Genomic DNA, 22,251 nt, shown 5'->3' on the forward strand with positions numbered 1-22,251 from the left:
GAGTTGTGTTAAGAGAGACGTTATGATGGGATTTAGAGAGACCACATACATGTTGTATGTTCATAAGCATATTTTAGGTTAGAATAGTTGTTATGCATTGTTTTAAATTATTTTGTATTTATTTTATTTTCTCTAAATTTTAGTATTTTATATTTAAACACGTAAGACGATGACTGTGTTTTTCAGAGTAAAAAATGTTTTTAATGTTTTCGATATTTATATTATAGATGACGTTTTCTTTTAAAAGTTATATTTCCTATTGAGAAATGAGTCTGAGACATTAGTAGAGACTATGAGTATGTAGAACTTTAGGTTGGTTACAACTAATATACCACTTTTATATTGTATCATTATATACTTTTAAAAATGAATACGATAACAATTATCGATAGAAACAAAATTAAATATGATACACTTATCATTTTTAGTCTATAGATAAGATAAAAAGATGATAAACATATAATAACATTTACTAGTGATATACAAGGATAAAAAAAAATTAGACACCGTATATTTATCATTTTGAGAGATTTGATGATAGATGGGTGGTTTTCTTAATTTTGTTGTCACCTACCATCAAATAAATAGCCTTCTATGTTCATTTATTTAAATATGATTAAAGTTTGATAATTTAAGGATAACTATTAGATAAAAAAATATATATATATTTATAAAATTGTTTTAATAGACAACATTTATTTAGTATGCATCTCCTAAGCATTCAATGTGATATATAAGAATTTTAACCAAATCAATTTAAATAAAATATGTAACATGCGCTAATTAAATAGATCCTACCTACTGAGTATCTAAATTTGTCAAAATCTGATATTGGTAGATTCCTAAAGCACAAATGGTGACTCAAAAAAGGTAACATTAGAAGAAAAGGTAAACCTTGCACTTAAATTATATGAAAATATTTTTTTGTTGTACATTAATATTATCAAATATTTTTAACTTAAATTAGATGAAAATATTTTTTTGTTGTACATTAATATTATCAAGTTTTCCAAAAATAAAATAGATGGAAATGATTAGATAATTTATTATAGGCATAATTAGTTTCCACAAATTATTGGTTACCAATAAATTAGGAAAACTCATCCAAAAAAATATCATTATGATGGTAAATTGTTTAAAGATGGAAATATATTTACCCAACTATTACTACTTTAGTTAGTTGCTCACAGAGTTTATATAAAGGTGAGATTTAGAGGTAGAATATTTGTGTAAAGACAAAATAAGTATGCTAAAAAATGTTATGATATTAAGGTGGGATCTAGAACAACCTTGTATGCTCACAAAATGAGTATGCTCACAGAGTTTATATAAAGATGATAATGAGTGGTTTTCTTAATTGTGTTGTCACCTACCATCAAATAAATAGACTTATATGTTTATTTATTTAAATATGATTAAAATTCGATAATTTAACGATAACTATTTGATAATAATAAAAAAAAAATCTTTTATAAAATTGCATAATTTAAAATTGTTTTAATAGACCACATTTATTTAACATAGATTTTCTAAGCATTCAATGTGATATACAAGAATTTTAAATATCACATTCTCTATCAAACTTATTTTTATAATAGCCCAATAAATAAATAAATAAATAATAAAAATTATAAATAAAAAAAAAGTAACCCATCCCTCCCTCTACCAATTTCTCACATTTTTAACATATTCAAGAATAAATAAATAAATAAACAAAAAAAAATTATTAAAAAAAAAAAGACTTCTCCCCTTCCCTCCATCCCTTTTCGAATTATCTCTCGCAACTCATTACTATCCCTAAGATAAAAAAAGATGAAAAAAAAGGTAAGATTTTAGAAATCTCATGTGAGATTGTAGAAAACATGATGCTTAACTACATATTTCCAACTACTAGAAATTTTGTTTATATTGGAGATCTCCTTATAAGAATTCAAATGGGATCTTTTTCCAACAAATGGAATCGTTTATGTATCAAATGCGTGCACCTACAATATGTATCATGATTGGAGGAACCTAATTTTTTATACTTGTTTTTGAGTTCTACTTTCTCTTTCGAATAGAGTTGGGTGAATCCACCTAGTGGACTCATTAACATATTCCCTAAGTTTGACTATAGACTAACAATTGTTCACGCTTCTAAAAACCAATAAAAAAGAGAAGAACGCGAATAATATCGAAGTATATGTATTCATTCATAACATGTTAGAGAACTAATTCATAATCATACGACATACAACATGCACGAAATCTCAAAATAAAAATCATAGTTCAATGAGATGATGCATAATCATGAAATAAATAATTCGAACTAGGCAGCCTAAAAATTTGAAAAACTAATAACCATTCATTCCAGTTGTTTTCCTTCTCATGGTACAACAAATCTCTATAAATCAAATTTGTGTTACTAGGTTATGCTTCAGCAGGTTGATGGTGCATTTCGACTCTCGACGCACGTCACAACCGACCGAGAGCAATCAACTTTGAGGGAAAGAAATATACAACCACCCCATCTGCCATCAAAACTGGTGCAAGGAATGCAGATAGCAAACTTAACGTTGCCACCGTTCCCGTGCAAACACAAGGCCAATCGACATCCAAGTAGAGTTTCTATTTACGCTTGTACCTAAAAGAACACATTCAAAAGCATCCACAACATTAATTTACACGCCCTTATTATCATGAAGAAGGTTGAATAAAAGTTTTATTAGTGGTTTGTACCTTGACTTGCTTTTGAAGGAATGCTTAGACTTTTTCATCCCAGCACCGCCACTGCCATGTCGTTTCTGCTTCTGCTCGCTCATATCATTTTGGAACATCTCTCGCATCTCCTCGGATCTTGATTGAGTTCTGTGGGAAGACTTCTTAGTTTTCTGGTTTTGCTTCACAATCTTGCCCGAGTCGAGCGCCTTGTTCACAGCCTTTACTGCTTTCGCTCGACGGTACGCAAGTTTCACGAGCGACAATCCAGATTTGTCTTTCTTATTTTCTCCCCCACCCTGCAGTTATTGTAATTGTGTGATAAACCACAAATGATAGGGGCACTTGTAGGGTAACTTAATCTTTTTACTTCATTGCTTGATATATAATATCGCATGGATAAGAAGTAAACTATTTAAACGTGGCAATGGATGAAATAGGAAAAGTCATACTCCTGTTTTGCCATTTTGCTTCTCCTCCTCCAACATTTCTCTAGCTGCTTCCAATTTCCTACGCTTCTTCCTCGGCAAATTTTTCTGCTCGAATCATAGATATCATCAAAAGTACCATTTAGGGTCATTACTTTAAACTTGACAACTTCAAAATATATAAAGAATGTTCTAGTTCATGCAATGTTCGGGCACCTCACGCTCGCGCTTCCTTTTTTCTTTCATCTTAAGGTCTTCGGCATGTTGTGCACTTACGACTTCGTTCCCAGACGTCTTTCCTTTTTCCAGAGATGTCTAGTTGAGAGGAAAAGATAGAAAGAGCACAATTATCTGATGAACAGACCATGTTTCATACTAAAATTTAAAAACAGGCAAAGAATCTAGTGCTCAAGTAATTTAACATTTCAACAATTTCAAAGAAAATAAAACAAATAAGTTTTTGGCTTCGACAAGGAGAGCAACTCCTCTTTCAACAGAAGTAAAAGTTGAAAAACGTCAAAACATAGGCTCTTGCAAAGCACGATGTTTCATTTGAGGAAAATCATGGAAAGAAATTGAGCTAACTTGAAACACTGCATGTATAACAAGACATGTTTCAGACAAGGAAACAGATTATCATAAAGGAAAGCTGAAGCTTAAGAGCCCCAAGTCCACATCACATAATCAGGAAACTTCCAACCTTTGTTGCAAACATTAGATTTTTCTAGCATATACAGCAACAAGTACTTACCTTGGCTGCTTTTGCCACAAGCTTTTTCTCCTTGTCCGTTATAAACCAGGTTTTTTTAGGGCGTGAAAAAATCTCTTCCTGATGAACAATCATGTTTTCTGCCTGAGTACACAAAGAAAGAGCAAATATTAACCAGAGTTGATTAAAATTTCCAGTAAAAGTAGAGGGTATGTGATGTAAAAACTGCCAACTCATGATGCAACTTAAAGATGAAAGAGAGATAAGTATGAAGACTAATACCTTTGTTGCTTCCATTTCAGCTTTCCTTAGAGCTCTCTCTTCTCTACAAAAAAAATTAAATTAAGACTAGAATGAAAGGGAATTGGACAAACAAGAAGAGAAACCAGATAAAACCTCTCTTCCCGAAGAATCATATTCACTTGATCTTCCATTCCTTCAATCATTTCAGACCACTTTTTTATGGATTGCTCAGCAACAATTCTGCTCTTCAACTTGGAACCAGCTCTCTTAGCCTGTCATTTGAAGTCAAGACCCACTATTAATTCAGAATAAACAAGACTTGTATGAAGAACAATGAAAGAAGGCCTTAAATGTCCGACAAAAACCAGGCCACAAATTCCAACCCGAATTCATAAGAAACAACCCCTTGTAAACAGATTCCAGACAGCATAAAATGAACAACCCCTCATGTCCCAAAAGATTTCTTATAAAAGGCTGTAACTTTCGATTTTTTATTTTCTATTCCAAATGAATTGGTAGTCACTCACTATGGCTTTTAAAAGAGAACGGTCATTGTCAGTCACAAAGGTAACAGCATATCCTTCTCTACCAGCTCTTGCAGTACGACCCACTCGATGAACATAGCTACAAAAACATGAAAGTTAAGAACATAATCAACTCCATTAACCAAATATAATAAATATAAAAATGGTTGATGCATGCCTTAAAGAGTCATGAAATTTTCATAAAAGATGCCTAAAAAATAAGGTAGATAAGAATGAGAAGTCGGAATGAAAGAAACAAGTGTCAAAACATGATTGGGAATGTTGTACTTGTGACATTACAGCACTTCGATGCATAGAATACTAAAGGAAAAGTTTAAATTTCAACATTTCTAAAATAGTGTTATGGGGAAAAATCACAGGCATTCCTTTCAGCATAAGAATGCTTGGAAGTCAACAAGAATCATGGGCACAAATCATATGCAGAATTTCCAAACCAAGGGTTTTAGAAAGCCACTCATTGCTCCAGAAAGAATAAAAGAAAAAGAAAACAGACGAGTAAGTTCTTTTTTATTATTTTTTTATGAGAAACATTCAACGAAGATGAAAGATACATAAATGTAGTGTAAAACAAAATAAAAAGTGAATACTCCATTGAAGAGAAAATAAGAATGCGATGCCAATAATAGTAAATATGGTTGCGCGGTGACAAATAACACAATCCAGAACCCAATACCTACCTGGTAAGATCACGAGGACAGGCAAAGTTTATAACAGTTTGAACACCAATAATATCCAGGCCCTACACAACATTTCAACCAAAGCATAAATTGCACGAAAAAATATCAGTAAAACTAATGTAGCTGATTTTTTCTCAACTATATTGTATATCTACAGGACGAGAAACAACATTAAAAATGAGTTCTCACCCGAGCAGCCACATCAGTAGCAATAAGATAATCAACTTGCTGTTTCCTGAAGAGTTCCAAAGCCTACATAAAAAAATCAAAATAATGATCAGCATACAGAGGGGAAAACTAAGGGGATGATTTAATGATTCCAACCTTAAACATGTTAACAAGCAATCACTCACATCAAGACGCTGAACTTGGGTAAGATTTCCATGAAGCTCAGCAGCTTTAAAGCCAGCTAATCCAAATAAAATCTTTAGTCTATGAGCAGCCTGTTTGGTTCCACTACAGGTCAACCAAAAAGAATGATGAAGTTAAAATTCACTAGTTATACAGAAAACAAAATAATAAAACATTAAATTAACTAGACTCAGTTTCGATCTAGAGGATGATTGCTTTTAAGTCTGGAAAATGGACCTCTGTCAGATACGTGACTTAGTAAAACAATTAGATGCAACCCTCCAATTAAAAGGATCCAAAAACAAAGTTGCTCGCGAACTTTTTGTTTCTAATACCTAAATATAATAGCTTTAGAAGTAAATGTCTTTGAGCACAGAGCAAGGAGGACAGCTTCCTGATTTACTTCACGCATTCTACGTAACCTGACCACCCTGCAAGCGGAATACACATTCTTGATAACTAAAAAATCATCCGGCAGATAAGATGCTCTCAGGTTAAGATATGCTTATAAATTAATAAACAAATTTTAGAGGAGAAATCAAGTTGGAAATTACTCTTCTGTCAATGTTTTTGGCCTCTTGGTAGCTGGGTCAGCTGAGAGGCGCAATGGTTTAGTCAAGGAAAGCTTGATAAGCTCATCAATTTCTTCTGTCATGGTAGCAGAAAACAACATTGTCTGCCTCCTTTTTGGGCAAAGCCGAACCTTTAAAGAAAATTAAGAACTCTTTATACCAAAACCTAAAAATAGATGTATCAAAGAACACAATCTCCGTCATTAAAATTGCACAATAGAGGCCAAAATATACCAATTCACGAATTTCGGCACTAAATCCAAGTTCCAAAAGACGATCTGCCTCATCAAGTATTAAAACTGCTAAATCGTCCAAGTCTACGGACATGGAATTGCGTAGATGATCGATCATGCGTCCTGGAGTGGCCACAACCACATCAGGCATCGATCTTAAGGCAGCCTCTTGCTCCTGAACAAAATTAAGAAAATAAAATATCCTTAACCAAAGAAAGGAGAGCAAAATCAACCATACTTCGTGGAAAAATGAGTCAAAACCCCTGTAGTAATGAATTTTGATTCTTCACTAAAACCTCACATTATGATGAAACAGGACCGTGATATATCATGTAAAGGAATACATAACGAATTTTTTAAAACAAAATTACAATATAGAATTAGAATCCCAGTAAATGTTATATATGTAGAAATTTCAAACTTCTTCTTTAGTCACCAAAGTACACTAGGTCATACCTTTCTTGAAAGCCCACCAACGATCAGGCAACATCTGATATCAGTAAACTGAGCAAGTTTCTCTATCATACTGTGAACTCTGGAGGAAAAAAACAGCAAAATTTCCTTATTTTCAGTTAGTATTAACATGAAAATGTAGAGGAGGAATACGTGTACAAAATAGATCTTTCAAAGCATGCTCAGCTTTTGTTTTGTGTCTAATTGGGCACTAAATAAAATATAGCTTTTATACAAGGAGACATTAGGTGGTCAAAGACGATAATATTGCAACTCTTCTGCCCTTGGGAGAAGTGGGCCATGCTTTAGGTATAAAATATGGGTTGTAGAATCTCTCAAACCATGTTCTTATTGATTGAGGCTTATCATGAAGTTAGTGAGGCACATGCTTCCGATTGGAGTTCTTTTAGGGCTTCATATTAGACTTACCCTTTCTTTAGCTTCTCCAAAGGGTGGTCAGAGGTTCATAATGTGGTGTTACAATGTGCATGTCCTCAGCGGGGGTTTTATATAGTTTTCAAAATCTAGGTGAATAGTTTTTCGGGTTTTGTCTTTCAGTTTTGGGGGGGGGAGAGAGATTTTATTATCTTTTGGAAGGTTCTTTAGGGCTGCTTTAATATTCTCCAAACCAGGAGTTTTTTGTAACATTGTTTGTGACAAAAGGAAAACAATAATAATGTCGCTTGAATCACAAATCTCCACTCCAATGACCAAAAAAAGCCCTGAACTAAAAAAAGAGTTTTTTAAAAGTGCTAGCACCTCAATGCAACAAATCTGATTGCTTCACTCAAGCGTAGGGAGACAAAAAGTTGATTTAAGGGATCCTTTTTCCATTGCTATTCTTTTTAGTTCACTGATTCTTTCTTATCTCCCACATTTAAATAATCTCTTCCAAAAAAAACTCCAACACTACAATTGAGATTGAAAAGAAAAACCAAGAAACATGGTAAAAATATGGGAACGCCTTGAACCCAAAACAGGTGGATGTCGTGAATCTGAGAGATTACAACCTCTATATTTTTCACTCTTTCATCTTTCATCTTTCACACACACACTCATTTTTCCACCAACTTTTCTTCTTCTTTTTCAACAACAGTCCCCTTCGTTCTCTTTTTCTCCCTTTTCTTTACCTCCTACTTTGTTTTTTTTCCTTCAAACCACTCTTTCTTTTGCCTTTTCCTCTAATATTTTTTTCCAACTTATCTTGATACACCACACTATTTCACACTTCTTAATATTATTATCTCTCTCATCTTTGTCTCTTCTTACTTCCTATGCCATTTCCTCTCTTTCTTTTTCCACAACTTCCTGAAATCAGTTTTATTTTATCCTGCATCCAAACCTTTCTCCATTACTCTAGAGACTTCCATGAATTCATTCTAACCCTTTAAAGCTTCTTAACCAATCAGAATCTAGCCCTTAAAAGCTTCTTCAATATCTTTCAAGTGATATTTCCTACAACATAGCCTAAGCAAGCATTGAGCCACAAGATATTTGTCTTGTATTTTAAAATATGGTCGCCTAGCCAATATAGCCTAGAACAGAATTCTCAGAGAATACCACCAAATATTTATATCAATATCGAAATATAGTTTTTCAGTTGTCATTTATTATGGAAACCATAAATGACAGCATCAAATTTGCATTTTGCAAGAAAAAATGAGACCATGTTTTATCAAGGTGATGGACGTGCAAGAACTAAAACTGGGCACTTCATTAAAAAGCTATCCAACAACTTTCCCTCAAGATATATATATGTAGACTGAATTTTAACTGACATCTAAATTGGTTGATTATATGAAAACACATGATAAAGAATACGTATCTTTAAAAACATACTTACTGGATTGCCAATTCTCTAGCTGGAGTTAGGACTAAAACTCTTATCGCACGATCACGTTTGGGCCGATAGAGTAACCTCTCCAAAGTAGGTAGCGAAAAAGCTGCAGTCTGTGAGAACAAGGTAAGATTAAAAGCAATCCTAGGGCTTTCACACATCTTTTCCAAATCATTATGTAGTCGTCCAGCTTATAGAATTTCTGCAATAGTTCATAAAACAAATTCCCCGAAAGCAAGAACTACCATCCTATTCCAACAACTCTAATTCTCGTAACAGTTAACTACAAAGAAAGCTCAAGATAAACCCATACCTTTCCAGAACCAGTAATTGCACTTCCACATATATCACGTCCAGTCAATGCCAACGGTATGCAAGCCGCCTACCCAACAAGATTAGTAAGAACATAAAATTCAATACTATAAAATAAATAAAATAAAAACAAAAATCATAGAAAAAGAACCTGAATTGGCGTCGGCTTTGCATATCCCAAAGCCTCACATGCTCGAATCAGTGGGCGCGACAGGTTGAGCTCCATGAACGAATTAGCATGAAAGGAAGCCCCATCGGATGGCGCAAAAAACGACTTACCCTCACCAGCATTACTAGTTCCATCATCGTCGTCTTCCGGTCTATAATCCTCCTAAAAATCAAAGCGGCAGAATTAGCAATGTCATAAAACAAGCAAATAGCGCAATAGAGACAGGGCCACAAAGTTACTTGTCTGTCAGATTCTTCTTCCGAACTTTCATCATCTTCAGCCGCGGTAGGAGTGACGTTTGAGGAGCGCTTCTCAAGCAGTTTGGAAATTTTGAAATCAACAGAAGTAGTGCTTCTACGGGCATGTTCTTCAGCCACCGACTCGGAGTAAGAGGCAAAATCCCAAGGAGACTCAGTGCGACGACGAGAAAGGGGTTCATCTTCCTCCTCTTTTCCTCCTTGTTCCTCTCCTCGTTCTTCTTGTTCATCTTCTTCGTCTTCTTCAGCATCGGAGTGGTCGAATTCCTCGTCACTGGGGGGATCGAACACAAAACTCTTAGCCATGGTAGCCTTTGCTTTTGAATTCCTAAATTTGTTATACAGAGAAAAGGGTTTTAGCGAATGGGTTTTGAAAATTTGGCGACAATCTGGCGGCAGACAGTTTTAAGGGTTCAACATTCCATCATTTTTTTTTTTAATTTCTTTTTTTCAATTTTCAAGGATATTTTTGTAATTTAACCTATATTTAATCAATTTAAAGTTCCGTTGGATGTACGGACTGATTCGGTTAATAATATGAATATTTGAACTTTCGACTTCAAGGAAATTAGTACACGAAGTATTTCTAAGCTATGCTCACTGTGGCGAGAATTTAAATCGATTGTTAGCATAAAAATTGACAACTCATTTATGTTTAATATTGCAACAAAATTTGACCCATTTACCTATTTGAAGGGCCAGATGGGATAAGGTTTTGTTAGGTTCTTATAACCCTTTGCTAGGGTCGAGTATATCCAGAAATTATGTTAAAAGAAAAGCTTTAGAGGAAGAATTATGTCTAACTGTTCCATTACCTTCAAGAAACCTTACCGCGGAACTAGAGTGTTGTTAAAGAAGGGTTCACTTGTTCTCGCTCACATACGTCAACTAAACAAAAGTCTTGTCTATACAATTTAGCTCCACATATTCATTTTTTTATACGACAAGTTTTCAATCTTAATCATAGAACATATAATATATTAGAGGAAAGGAGAATAAGAGAGTACTTGAGATTCATCACTGTATATTTGTAACAGCCCAAGTCCACTTCTAGTAGATACTATCCTCTTTGGGCTTTCTCTTCTCGGTTTTCCTCAAAGCTTTAATCCAAAGTGGACAATATCTGCTAGGGGTGGGCTTGGGTTGTTACAAATGGTATCAGAGCCAGACAGGGGCGGTGTGCCAGCGAGAATTTGGGGGTGAACACAGAGCATTGTGCGAGCGAGGATGATGGGCCTCTTGGGACCTTCCCTTTATAAGGCTTCCTTGCTCACATTTAAAGCGGAAAAAGATTAGATATCCATCCAGGAGCCTCCTATTGGTTTGTTAAATATCTGTAGGTCTCGTTGTTTCAAATTAAAATCTTGTGTGTCCTTCTCGACGTGAATTGGGTCTAGAGTTGTTTCAGCACATAGTTCAAGCACGTCATTACCAAAAAAATTGCTTCCAAATTTGCTTTAGCATAATGATTTTGTTACACCGTAAAATAAAATAGATTAAACATACAAGCAAATGAGATTTATGCACTTTGATCACCTTTTCATGTTGGTCCACATTGAACTATTTCATATTAACTAATTATGGGTCGTTTGGTTGAAAGTTTTGTATATAATGAAGAAAAAAATGTCTGAAAATTAAATAACTGTGTTTAGTGTTACATGGTAAATGTTATTAAAATTTCATATAAATAAAATATTTTTAATAATTTTATTATATTATTTAATTTTAGATAATTAAATAACTAAGTCAAATTATTAAAATAATTTTAAATAATTAAAATTTAATTTAATTTTCATTCACATGTATTAAATTTTAGATTTTTGAGTTTATTTTATTATAAATCTTAATAATTATTCTTGGTAAATTATATAAACTTTTAATGATAAATATTCCGTACTTCATTATATTAAATGAGTTAAAGTATATTATAAAATTATATAAACTTTCTTTTAACTTAATTTTTATTTGTTAGTACATATATTTAGCCGTGAACAGTCGAAGTTATCCATAAGGTTGGGAAATACTATGGACGAAAATACTATGGACCAGCCGAAGTTATCTATAAGATTGGGAAGGCATCATCCAATTGCTCCCATGGATGTGGACTAGTTCTGTTGTCCACGTTAATAACATGAAAATGTTACCTTTCCGACCTAGAAGACGTCAAGCACAAAGAGGCGACACGACCTCTGTTAAGGATATTTAATAATAAATTATAGTTTACCATATATGTTATTTGATATTTTATTATAAGTCTTCTTACGATATAGTATCTTCCCATTTATTGTTATTTCCATTTATTACTTTTTTTCATATCCTTGTAATTTATTTGATTATAAATAAGATAACTTTCACACCATCGAAGTGGGGTGGATTAATCAAACATTCACATGGTATCAGAGTCATTTTGGTTTAGCAACCCGGAACCTTTCTTTTCAATAGCTTTTGAAATCTTCTACTGTTCTTCTCCACCACCACTGCTGGCTTTGACGCTACAGGGGCAGTCGTCATTGCTGCCACATGCAGAGCCGATTCATTACTCTTCGGCTCCACCCTTTTGACCTCCAAATCATCCTTCGTCATACTCTGTACATACAACCTCACCTTTTCCAAACATAGCTCTTTCATTTTCTTTCCAATTTTCCCTTCATCCTTCACAGAAACCCTAATCTTAGGATCCGTTCTCTTTGGAAATATATAGAATCTCGATAAGCCCATCGATCTTATGCAGAGATTTACCTTTGGAATCTGGGCGCCGTACTGGCCTCTTCGCCAACCAAGTTGCCGCCGCCCTTCTCGCCAAAATTGGCGCCTTCGCCCAATGTGGCAACTCTTCCGGCTACCCTTCTCGTCAAAATTGGCTCATTCGCCCAATGTGGCGACTCTTCCGGCTTCAACATTATCTTTGTCCCTTGCTCTAGGTTTCTCCTTCTACTTCTTGGGGTTAGACATATTCTCACTAGAGCCAAGGCAGCATCGTCGCTAAGTGACAATCCCTCTTCATGGGTTAGACATATTCTCGCCGAAGCCAAGGCAGCATCGCCACTGAGCGGCGATCCCTCTGCAATTTTTGACGGCCAAGAAAGTGTTTCTCTACGCCTCCTCTGAACTAGATTGTTGACATCTTCACGAAAAGTGTTTCTCAACCACTTTGAATTTTTCAGATCCAAGTTTCACGCTCGTTCAAATCCGACGCTCAGCTTGCGGTGGGGTGTTAAGGATATTTAGTAATAAATTATAGTTTACCATATATATGTTATTTGATATTTTATTATAAGGCAAATATCTAGATATTTTCCTTCTTACGATAGTATCTTCCCATTTATAATTTTTCTATATCCTTTTAATTTATTTGATTATAAATAAGATAACTTTCACACCATTGAGGTGTGGTGGATTAATCAAACATTCACAACCTCGCACAAAAAAGAGTAATCTCCAAGCAAAGGAAACAGGAGAAACTTCAACTAAGGAGACTTCAAGAGTCAACAAACCAAGAAGCAATTTTCAACTGTTCCTTACAGATTGGAAGAGACTTCACAACACTGAGATCAGTTGGAAGCATGTCGAAGAGACCTAAAGTCAACCTCAACCTACAACATCGAGTGGTAAAGGGTAGGTTGACAGAGACGTCAACCAATTGAGTGGGGAGGATGTCACAGTCAGGCTTGTTCAAGGCGTGTTGCCTATGACCGCATGGTAGATGTCTCGGTCTTGCTTGTCTGAGTCGGTTGACAGAGACGTCAACCAATTGAGTGGTGGAGGATGTCACAGTCATGCTTGTCCAAGGTGTGTTGCCTATGGCCGCATGGAGGATGTTCCTGTCTTGCATGCCCATTTCAAACCCCTTTTACATGCTTTCATAATAGATAGACCTTTACCATTTTACATTGGGTCAATACGGAGGTGTATGACCGTTCACCAAAATCATGTCTACATAAAATTTCCCAAAATGTACTGTATGGGATATGACTAGTTATCACTTCTTTCTACCCTGAGTTATATGCTATTTAAGCGTGGTATTTCTTTATATGCTTATAGTCATATAACGTTGCTTTATTCAATTCTTCAAATCGTTTAAAACTCACATTTCTAAACCTTTTCTCGCTCGTTTTCAAATGTATTTTCTTACTCACATTTCTAAACCTTTTCTTGCAATGTGACTCGAGGCCCGAAAATACGCCAACGTTGTCCATGACGTCCGAATTTGTCATGGTTGACTTGTTCACTTGGTTAATTATTTAGTTTTTTTTTTTATATATAGTTTTTTTATCATTTTTTTTATAATTTAATATTGTCTAGTGTATGAAAAATTGAAAGCTATTATTATAATCTTAAATAATATGTAGTTGACATACCGAGGATCATATTTAAGTAATAACTTAAATGATCTATAGTATATGGATAAGGTTGAGTTGTCTTAGTAACATTATTGATATGACACACTTTATAATCGTTATAAATGATTTAATCCAAATTGTTCACGCGGAGAGATGTGAATGAGGGTATCCTATATGATAAGAATCGCTCCTTAGCCACTCAAGCACATCAACATAGTATTATTTTTAATTTTATAAATTATGTAAGGGTCAAATGGTCAATTTGACTTCGCCTTTTGTGGAGATTAGAAGGGATCGGGAATAAATTCCGACCTCAAATGATCAATTTGACTTCGTCTTTTGTGGAGATTAGAAGGGATCGGGAATAAATCCCGACCTCAAATGGTCAATTTGACTTCGTCTTTGTGGAGATTAAAAGGGATTGGGAATAAATCCCGGCCACAAACGTCTTTTTGTCAGGAGACTATAAATACCCACAATATATTATTATGTAAAAATGAGATTTGTGGATGAATGAACGTTTCTCTTAAAAATCCGAGCATCATATTTGCCATTTCTAAGTTTCAAGCAATTCTTGTATAAAATTGCACCCGAGTCATTCAATCAAGCTTTGATCAAGTTCGACTTCATCTTTTGTGGAGATTAGAAGGGATCGGGAATAAATCCCGGCCACAAACGTCTTCTGTCAGGAGACTATAAATACTCACAATATGTTATGTAAAAATGAGATTCATGGATGAATGAACGTTTCTCTTAAAAATCTGAGCATCATATTTGTCATTTCTAAGTTTCAAGCAATTCTTGTGTAGAATTGCATCCGAGTCATTGAATCAAGCTTTGATCAAGTTCGACTTCGTCTTTTGTGACGATTAAAAGAGATCGGGAATAAATCCCGGCCACAAACATCTTTTGTCAGGAGACTATAAATACCCACAATATGTTATGTAAAAATGAGATTTGTGGATGAAGGGATGTTTCTCTTAAAAATCCGAGGATCATATTTTCCATTTCTAAGTTTCAAGCAATTCTTGTGTAGAATTGCATCTGAGCCATTCAATCAAGTTTTGATCAGGTTGGAGTGACTCAATTTAGAATAAGGTTTCCAAATCGTTTCTAGATCTTTAAGAGTTTCTAGATCTGAGTTCTAGCCTTATCTCTTTGGTTGCATCATAGGAGGTCTAGCGTTATCTCTTTGGTTGATCCAAATTTTGTATAAGGAGGTGATAATTATTTTGATTCAAGGGTTATTGCTTCAACAAAAGTTGGGATAGTTGGGCCGATGATTATGGTTGCCTTATCACTATATTATGAATTTGTATAAGATTTGACCACAAAATATATATTTATTTTTTTAATAAATCCGTTAATTGAGAAAAATAATATTTCACAGAATAATCATGTCACGACCCAAATTATGAATTTGTGGGCTGAGGATTAGGGTTACCTTATCACTCTATTATATTTCATCAACCCAAATCCACTAATAGCAGATATTGTTCTCCTTGAGCTTTCCCTTCGGGCTTCCCCTCAAAGCCTTAAAACCCGTCTGCTAGGTGAAGGTTTTCACACCCTTATAAATGGTGGTTTGTTCTCCTCCCCAACTCATATGGCACATCACAGATCATATATGACTCGATCTTAATTATGAGAGAGTTATGAACTCTTGCCGACGAGAGTTTGTCATTTAATTTTCATATGTAAGAATGACTTTTGTAGTCGATTCAATATGTCTATCATCTTATAACTTGGCCAAATAGTGAACTAGAAACATAATCTTACGAGATGAAATTTACTCTTTTCTATAGGACAAGTAGATGAGTAGTTCTCTTATGTGCTGATTTTGGGACTTAGACAATAAAGCCCCATCCTTTCCCTAGGTCAAGAAGGTTTTAATTTCTGGTTGAATCATAAGTAAAATGTAATTGCACGGTAAAACAAACTTTTGACCCAGATGTACCGTTAATAAAAATTGATTAATTAAATAATTTAATTAATTATTATTACTATCATGAGAGCTTATAATCTGGATCCAAAAAATCCATTCGATAACTCATAATAACACTAAAAGAATCCATTTAGTTATTATTCTTATTCTTATTCTTATTATTATTATTATTATTTTGAGTATTCAAATGAATGTTTAATTTGATAACCCTTCGACTCCAAACGTGGTGTCTATCGATTGAGTCTTGAACGAGGGAATCGAATTTCATTTCGAATTCCAACTTTTAATTCGGTCAAATTGGGCCTTAGAGTTACATGACTATTGTAATTTTTACTCTATTATTTATTTTATGCTCATTTCAAGAATATCGATTTTTATATAAATTTAAGTTTAATTAATGCACAAATTAATTATTAAATAGTGTTATCAAAACTCACAAAACTTTCAAATGAAAACTTGTTAGAAGGTATAAATTACAATATTTTTTCTAAGTTTAATGTCCATATTATAATATACATATATACAAGAAGTGTAAAATAAATTAATACAACTTTATAGGATTAAAAATATGATGATTTTTGCATGACATTTTGTTTAATATGACCGATGTTTTCCATATTTAGCAAGCATGTTATATGATGATGAGTGTTATATTGCATTATGTCGTTAGATCGACCTAGGATACAACTCTAAAGGGCAAGAAAAGGATATTAATATAAATATCCACGATCATGTATTACTTAATGTAACAGATGAGACGTTGTGTCAAGAAAGTCATTATGATGGGATTTAAAGAGACCACATGCATGTTGTAAGTTCATAAGCATATTTTAGGTTAGAATAGTTGTTATACATTGTTTTAAATTATTTTGTATTTGTTTTTATTTTCTCTAAATTTTAATATTTTGTATTTAAACACGTAAGACCATGGTTTTTCAGAGGAAAAAATGTTTTTAATGTTTTCGATATTTATACTATAGATGACGTTTTCTTTTAAGAGTTATATCTCCGCATGAGAAATGAGTATGAGACATTAGTAGAGACTCTAAGTAGGTACAACTTTAGGGTCGTTACAACTAATACACCACTTTTATATTGTATCACTTTCAAAAATGAATACGAAAACAATTATCGATAGAAACAAAATTAAATACGATACACTTATCATTTTTAGTCTATTGATAAGATAAAAAGATGATAAACATATCAATTACATTTACTAGTGATATACGAGGATAAAAAAAAATTAGACACGGTAAATTTATCATTTTGAGAGGTTTGATGATAGAGGAGTGGTTTTCTTAATTTTGTTGTCACCTAGCATCAAATAAATAGTATTGTATGTTCATTTATTTAAATATGATTAAAGTTCGATAATTTAACCATAACTATTTGATAAAAAAAAAAAAAAAAGATCTTTTATAAAATTACATAATTAAAATTGTTTTAATAGACAACATTTATTTAGCATGCATTTTATAAGCATTCAATGTGATATACAAGAATTTTAACCATTTGAAAAATATGGAACATGTCTTAATTAAACAGCGTATCTAAATTTATCAAAACGTGATATGAGAGGATTTCTAGAGCACAAATGGTGACTCAAAAAAGGTAACATTAAAAAAATAAAAAATAAAAATTGCACTCTTAGAATTAAAATTATATGGAAATATTTTTAACTAAATTAGATGGAAATATTTTTTTTTTTGTACAATTAATATTATCAAGTTTTCCAAAAATAAAATAGATGGAAATGATTAGATAATTTGTTATAGGCATACTTAGTTTCCAAAAATTATTGGATAAATTAGGAAAACTCATCCAAAAAAAATATCATTATGGATGGTAAATTGTTTAAAGATGGAAATATATTTACAACGGCTATTACTAAATTTCTAAATTAGTTGTTGACAGAGTTTATATAAAAGTGAGATTTAGAGGTAGAATATTTGTGTGTAGACAAAATGAGTTTGCTCAAAAATGTCAATATGGTTTATGTCCTCTTGTTGATCTCTTTTGCTATTTTGTCTGATCTCAATCGTCTTAAAATCTTTTTATTCTAAAACTATGATAATAATATTTCTTTACCTTATATTCAAAATCTCTCTTACCTCATTATTAACATTTATAATTTAACAATTATGGATAAATATAGAAGTTAATTGGGGAGATTTAACTTTTGGTAGGTAAAAAGTTAGGCATATTTTTAAATATGACAATCACATGCAATTTCTCAGACATTCTAAAGTAATTTTAACTCACTTTCATATATAACTAACGTAAAGCCCAAATAAATAAAGGAAGAAAAAAAGAATTTGTTAAAAAAAACCTCTTCCCACACTTCTTCCTACTAACGTTTCGTCCCTTTTCCAAACTATCTTTCTTCTCCGTACTAACGTCTCATCCCTTTTCCAAACTATCTTTCGTTTTTGCAAAAACAACCCCTCACATCCGACTATCTGCACAAAAGAAAACATAAAAACAAAAAAAATTGTCATATCTAAAAAAAAATATGTCAGGTTATTAAGCTATATATTAGATTTTTTTGTCTAAGTATATATTAGATTTTTTCTTTTATTTTATTTTTATTTTATTTTCAGAAATCACACCCATTATAGCTTATATCTCTTCCTAACTCCATTGCAATTATGTATATTAGGTAGATTAAATTATTAGATCCTAGCCAAATAATCGATTAAGATTGACAAGATAATAAATAATAAAAAGAGCGAGGAAGATTTTAGAAAATAGGATTGATTCACAAAAATAGTCCAATAAAAATATGGGAATAGAATTAAAGAAATTTTATTTTATTTCTGTTTTTAGAAAATCACAACAATTATAACTTAGTCTATTTGCTCCGTCTATTTAAACAAAATAGATTGACCAATAAAAATATGGTCAGATTTATTAAATGATTAACAAAAATGTACAAATATTAATATGGGAATAGAATTAAAAAATTTATTTTATTTTATTTTATTTTATTTTAATTCTATTTTTTTAGGAAATATTTATTTTAATTCTATTTTTACGAGATAAAACAATTATTTAGATCTTCCAAATTATAGCTAAGATATTTTCTAATTTTTTTTTTCAATTATGTATCTTCTCTAACAAAAATAGACCAATAAAAGTATAGGAATTGAATTAAAAATTTTAGTTTCTTTTCTTTTATTTTAATTATATTCTTAAGAAGTCACTGGGTGTTGCAATTATGTATCTTCAGCCATTCTATATATTTCTCAATTTTGTTGCAATTACATTTTTTTTTTAATTTTAATTCTATTCCGAGGAAATCACACCAATTGTATATCTTCTCTAATCTGTTGAAATTATGTATCTTAAGCAATTCTATATCTTTCCAAATTTTATTGCAATTACTTAGATTGGATTAGAAATTATCGGAACATACATAGAAACAGATTTTGAAAACATACTTGGTTAACAATAGACTAGTAAAAATATGGGAATAGAATTAAATTGGTAAAAAAAATTTAGATGCAAGAGGAATTGATTAACAAAAATAGGCCAACAAAATATGGAAAAAAAATAAAAGATAAGTATAAGAAAAAAAAAAGATTGGAGTGATTTAAAAACTAAAACTAAACACAAATACAAGGAGAAAAAAATGTAATAGTTAGAATAGAATTAAAGGATAAAACAAAATAAAATTACAAACGACAAGAAAGTACCATGCAAGTTAAAACAATTCTATCTATTTTTTAAACCGTAACACCAACAATTAGTAATGATAGAAAATGAAATTTTTAACCAAGAATGATATATATATATATATATATATATATATATATATATATATATAAATATTCCAAGACTTTACTCCTACAAAAACTCTAATATTCGCATAAAATCTAAAACATGGACCATGGTAAATAGGAGGAATAATGTTAGTGTACATCAGAGAGAGATTATTATTATTATCATTCATACCTAGAGAATATAATATTATGGCAAACAATACTTGGATTGAATGATCAATCAACATGAAAATTGACATATTTTTAATTTAAGTTTTACTACCAAACATAATTTAGAAACAATGAAAACGTGGAATTCGATTTTTTACTGAGGCAATTAAGTTTAAGTTCAAAATAGGTGAAGCCTCGATATAAGTGAAAATAAATTTGAAAAATGAAAGCAAGGAAATTTGTAGTTAGATAGAAATTCGGCTAAGGCCAACAAAGTAAGTGACCTTACTATTGGATAGGCTAAAAATCGTATGAGTTACAATGATGTAAGAACTGTGTCGTATGATGTCGTATGTTAGTATATGATAATGTATGAGTTATGATGATGTATGAGTTATGATGATTGATGATGTGCGTAGTATATATATATTTTGATGAATGACGTACTTGAAATGCTTGATGCACTTTATGGTAATGTGATAAGTATGATGAATGCATGACATTTACCTTAATATGATGATGTTTTTCATGTTGAGCATGTTATATGATGATGAGTGCCATATTGTATCATGTCGTTAGATTGACATAGGACACAACCCTAAGAGCATGAAAATGATATTAATATAAATATCAACAAGTATGGGTTACCTAGAGTAACAAAGAGATGAGACTAGAGGGTTATGTCAGAAGAGACATTATGATGAATTTAGAAGAACCTCATGCATATTGCCTGGTCATAAGCATAGGGCTACTTCCCCTAGAGATGATGAGTGTGGAAGCGCACAGTATGATGATGAGTGTGAATGCGCACAATATGACGATGAGTGCGAATGCACACAGTATGATGATGAGGGTGTTCATGAGGCGCATCACTATGGGATTCCGCTGACCTCTGAACGTTGCTATAGATTGACTTGACCAGAGGGTCCAGGGGGTGTGTGAGCGCCCTGAGATTCACATTCGCACGTGTGAACCGTGTGTAGGGAAGTACTACACATCCAATTTGTCTGAGACTGGAGGCCACCCCTATGATGTTAGAGATAGGTCCCTAAATCATGATTGCATGGCCCCCTATAGTGGGGCCACTTACGGTGTATTCTTCGAAATACTCAGGCCGTGTGCCACATCATTTTTTAGGTAAAGGCAAGGGGCACTTGTACGGAGGACGGTGGCATCGTGAGAAGAGACCGTGGCACGTGCAAGGGTAGACTCATATTTAAATTCCTAATCTTAGGTTAGAATAGGTTGTTTTGCATTTCATCGTTTTAAATTGTTTTGTATTTTTTTTTTATTTTCTCTAAATTTCAGTATTTCGTATTTAAACATGTAAGACCATGACTGTGTTTTCTAGAGAAGAAGTTGTTTTAAGCGTTTTTGGAGTTTATGTTATAAATTATGTTCATTTAAAGAGTTATATTTTCGTATTAGAGATGAGCATGAGACATTAGTAGCGACTTTGAGTATGTGGAAATTTAGGGTCGTTACAGTTGGTATCAGAGCTCTAGGTTTCAGATTTTGTAAACTAGCTTACACTGTAGGCTTGGCACGTTCCATGGTCCCAACGTTGATGCCCCGTCACCGTCAGGTACACCTTGCATAAGATAAGAAAAGAGAAACATTTTCGAACTTGCATGCATTTTTCTGTGAATATTATTGAAATCGTTGTTTTATTTTTTTTGGCACTATGATGTGATGTTAGTATATGTATTTTATAATATGTATGCGTAGAGATGAGCCTTAGACTTAAGTAACCTTACCTTGGTTTCTAGAACTGTTTCGCCTAGACTATGCGAAAGAGTAAGACAAGGAAGGTGACAACCCTATTGGTGGAAGAGGATGTGGTGAGGTTGAAGAGGGCCAGCAGTAAAGAATGGTTAAGCAATAGTAGCCAACCAAACTCTAAGCATAGACCTAATAGTAGTAAAGATGACCGATTTCGACCTAATACTAGGCATGGATAGGCTAGCTGAAACCATGCTAGAGTAGACTGTCGTAAAAAGAAAGTGATATTCTCACCACTAGCAGGACCTAGCTTTATATTTAAAGGCACAAGTACAGGGACTACCCCAAAGGTAGTCTCGACGATGAAAGAAAAGAGATTAGCCAACAAAGCGGTTGGGCAATATCAGCATGTGTCGTAGACGTACGAGGAAAAAAAAAGACACTAGAAAATGTACCAATAGTAAATGAGTTCTCAGATGTATTAATGGAAGACCTACCAAGAATACCCCGTCCTCCAAAGCCCTTATAGCATGGCATCAATAGGATTAAACGAACTTGAGATGTAATTACAAGATTTATTGGGTAAGGGCTTTATCCGTCATAAAGTCCCTCCTTGAGTTGCACCAACATTAATGGACAAGTAGAAAGATCACTCGAGGCGTCTGGACATCGATCATAGGAAAGAGAATATAAGGACCCTATCTTAAATGAAATTTTGGAGACAAATTAACGGAAAGTTTGATGGCATTTAGACTAGTACTACCAGACATAACGCATTCATGTAAATGGACTATGAACCGTGTAAAATTAATAAGGACTTAAGTTA

The 22,251-nt window shown here is 33.0% G+C and overlaps 1 protein-coding gene across 1 annotated transcript; it reads right to left on the minus strand.

Annotated features, from left to right (window-relative positions):
• Positions 1-2,168: 2,168 nt before the first annotated feature.
• LOC111811079 (DEAD-box ATP-dependent RNA helicase 28-like) lies at positions 2,169-9,870 on the minus strand. Its single transcript, XM_087125076.1, has 19 exons — positions 9,466-9,870; positions 9,209-9,388; positions 9,059-9,127; positions 8,752-8,858; positions 6,912-6,990; positions 6,457-6,630; positions 6,205-6,353; positions 5,986-6,081; positions 5,653-5,755; positions 5,489-5,551; positions 5,300-5,361; positions 4,605-4,701; positions 4,231-4,349; positions 4,117-4,159; positions 3,877-3,978; positions 3,342-3,440; positions 3,150-3,233; positions 2,719-2,996; positions 2,169-2,623 (listed from the first exon to the last, which is right to left on the minus strand). Exons 1-19 carry the CDS (start codon positions 9,787-9,789, stop codon positions 2,608-2,610), a joined length of 2,244 nt encoding a protein of 747 aa, XP_086981202.1. The 5' UTR covers positions 9,790-9,870; the 3' UTR covers positions 2,169-2,607.
• Positions 9,871-22,251: the final 12,381 nt, after the last annotated feature.

This window comes from Cucurbita pepo, chromosome 6 (genome assembly GCF_057944985.1).
Source record: "Cucurbita pepo subsp. pepo isolate OVF chromosome 6, ASM5794498v1, whole genome shotgun sequence".
Taxonomy (NCBI): Eukaryota; Viridiplantae; Streptophyta; class Magnoliopsida; order Cucurbitales; family Cucurbitaceae; genus Cucurbita; species Cucurbita pepo.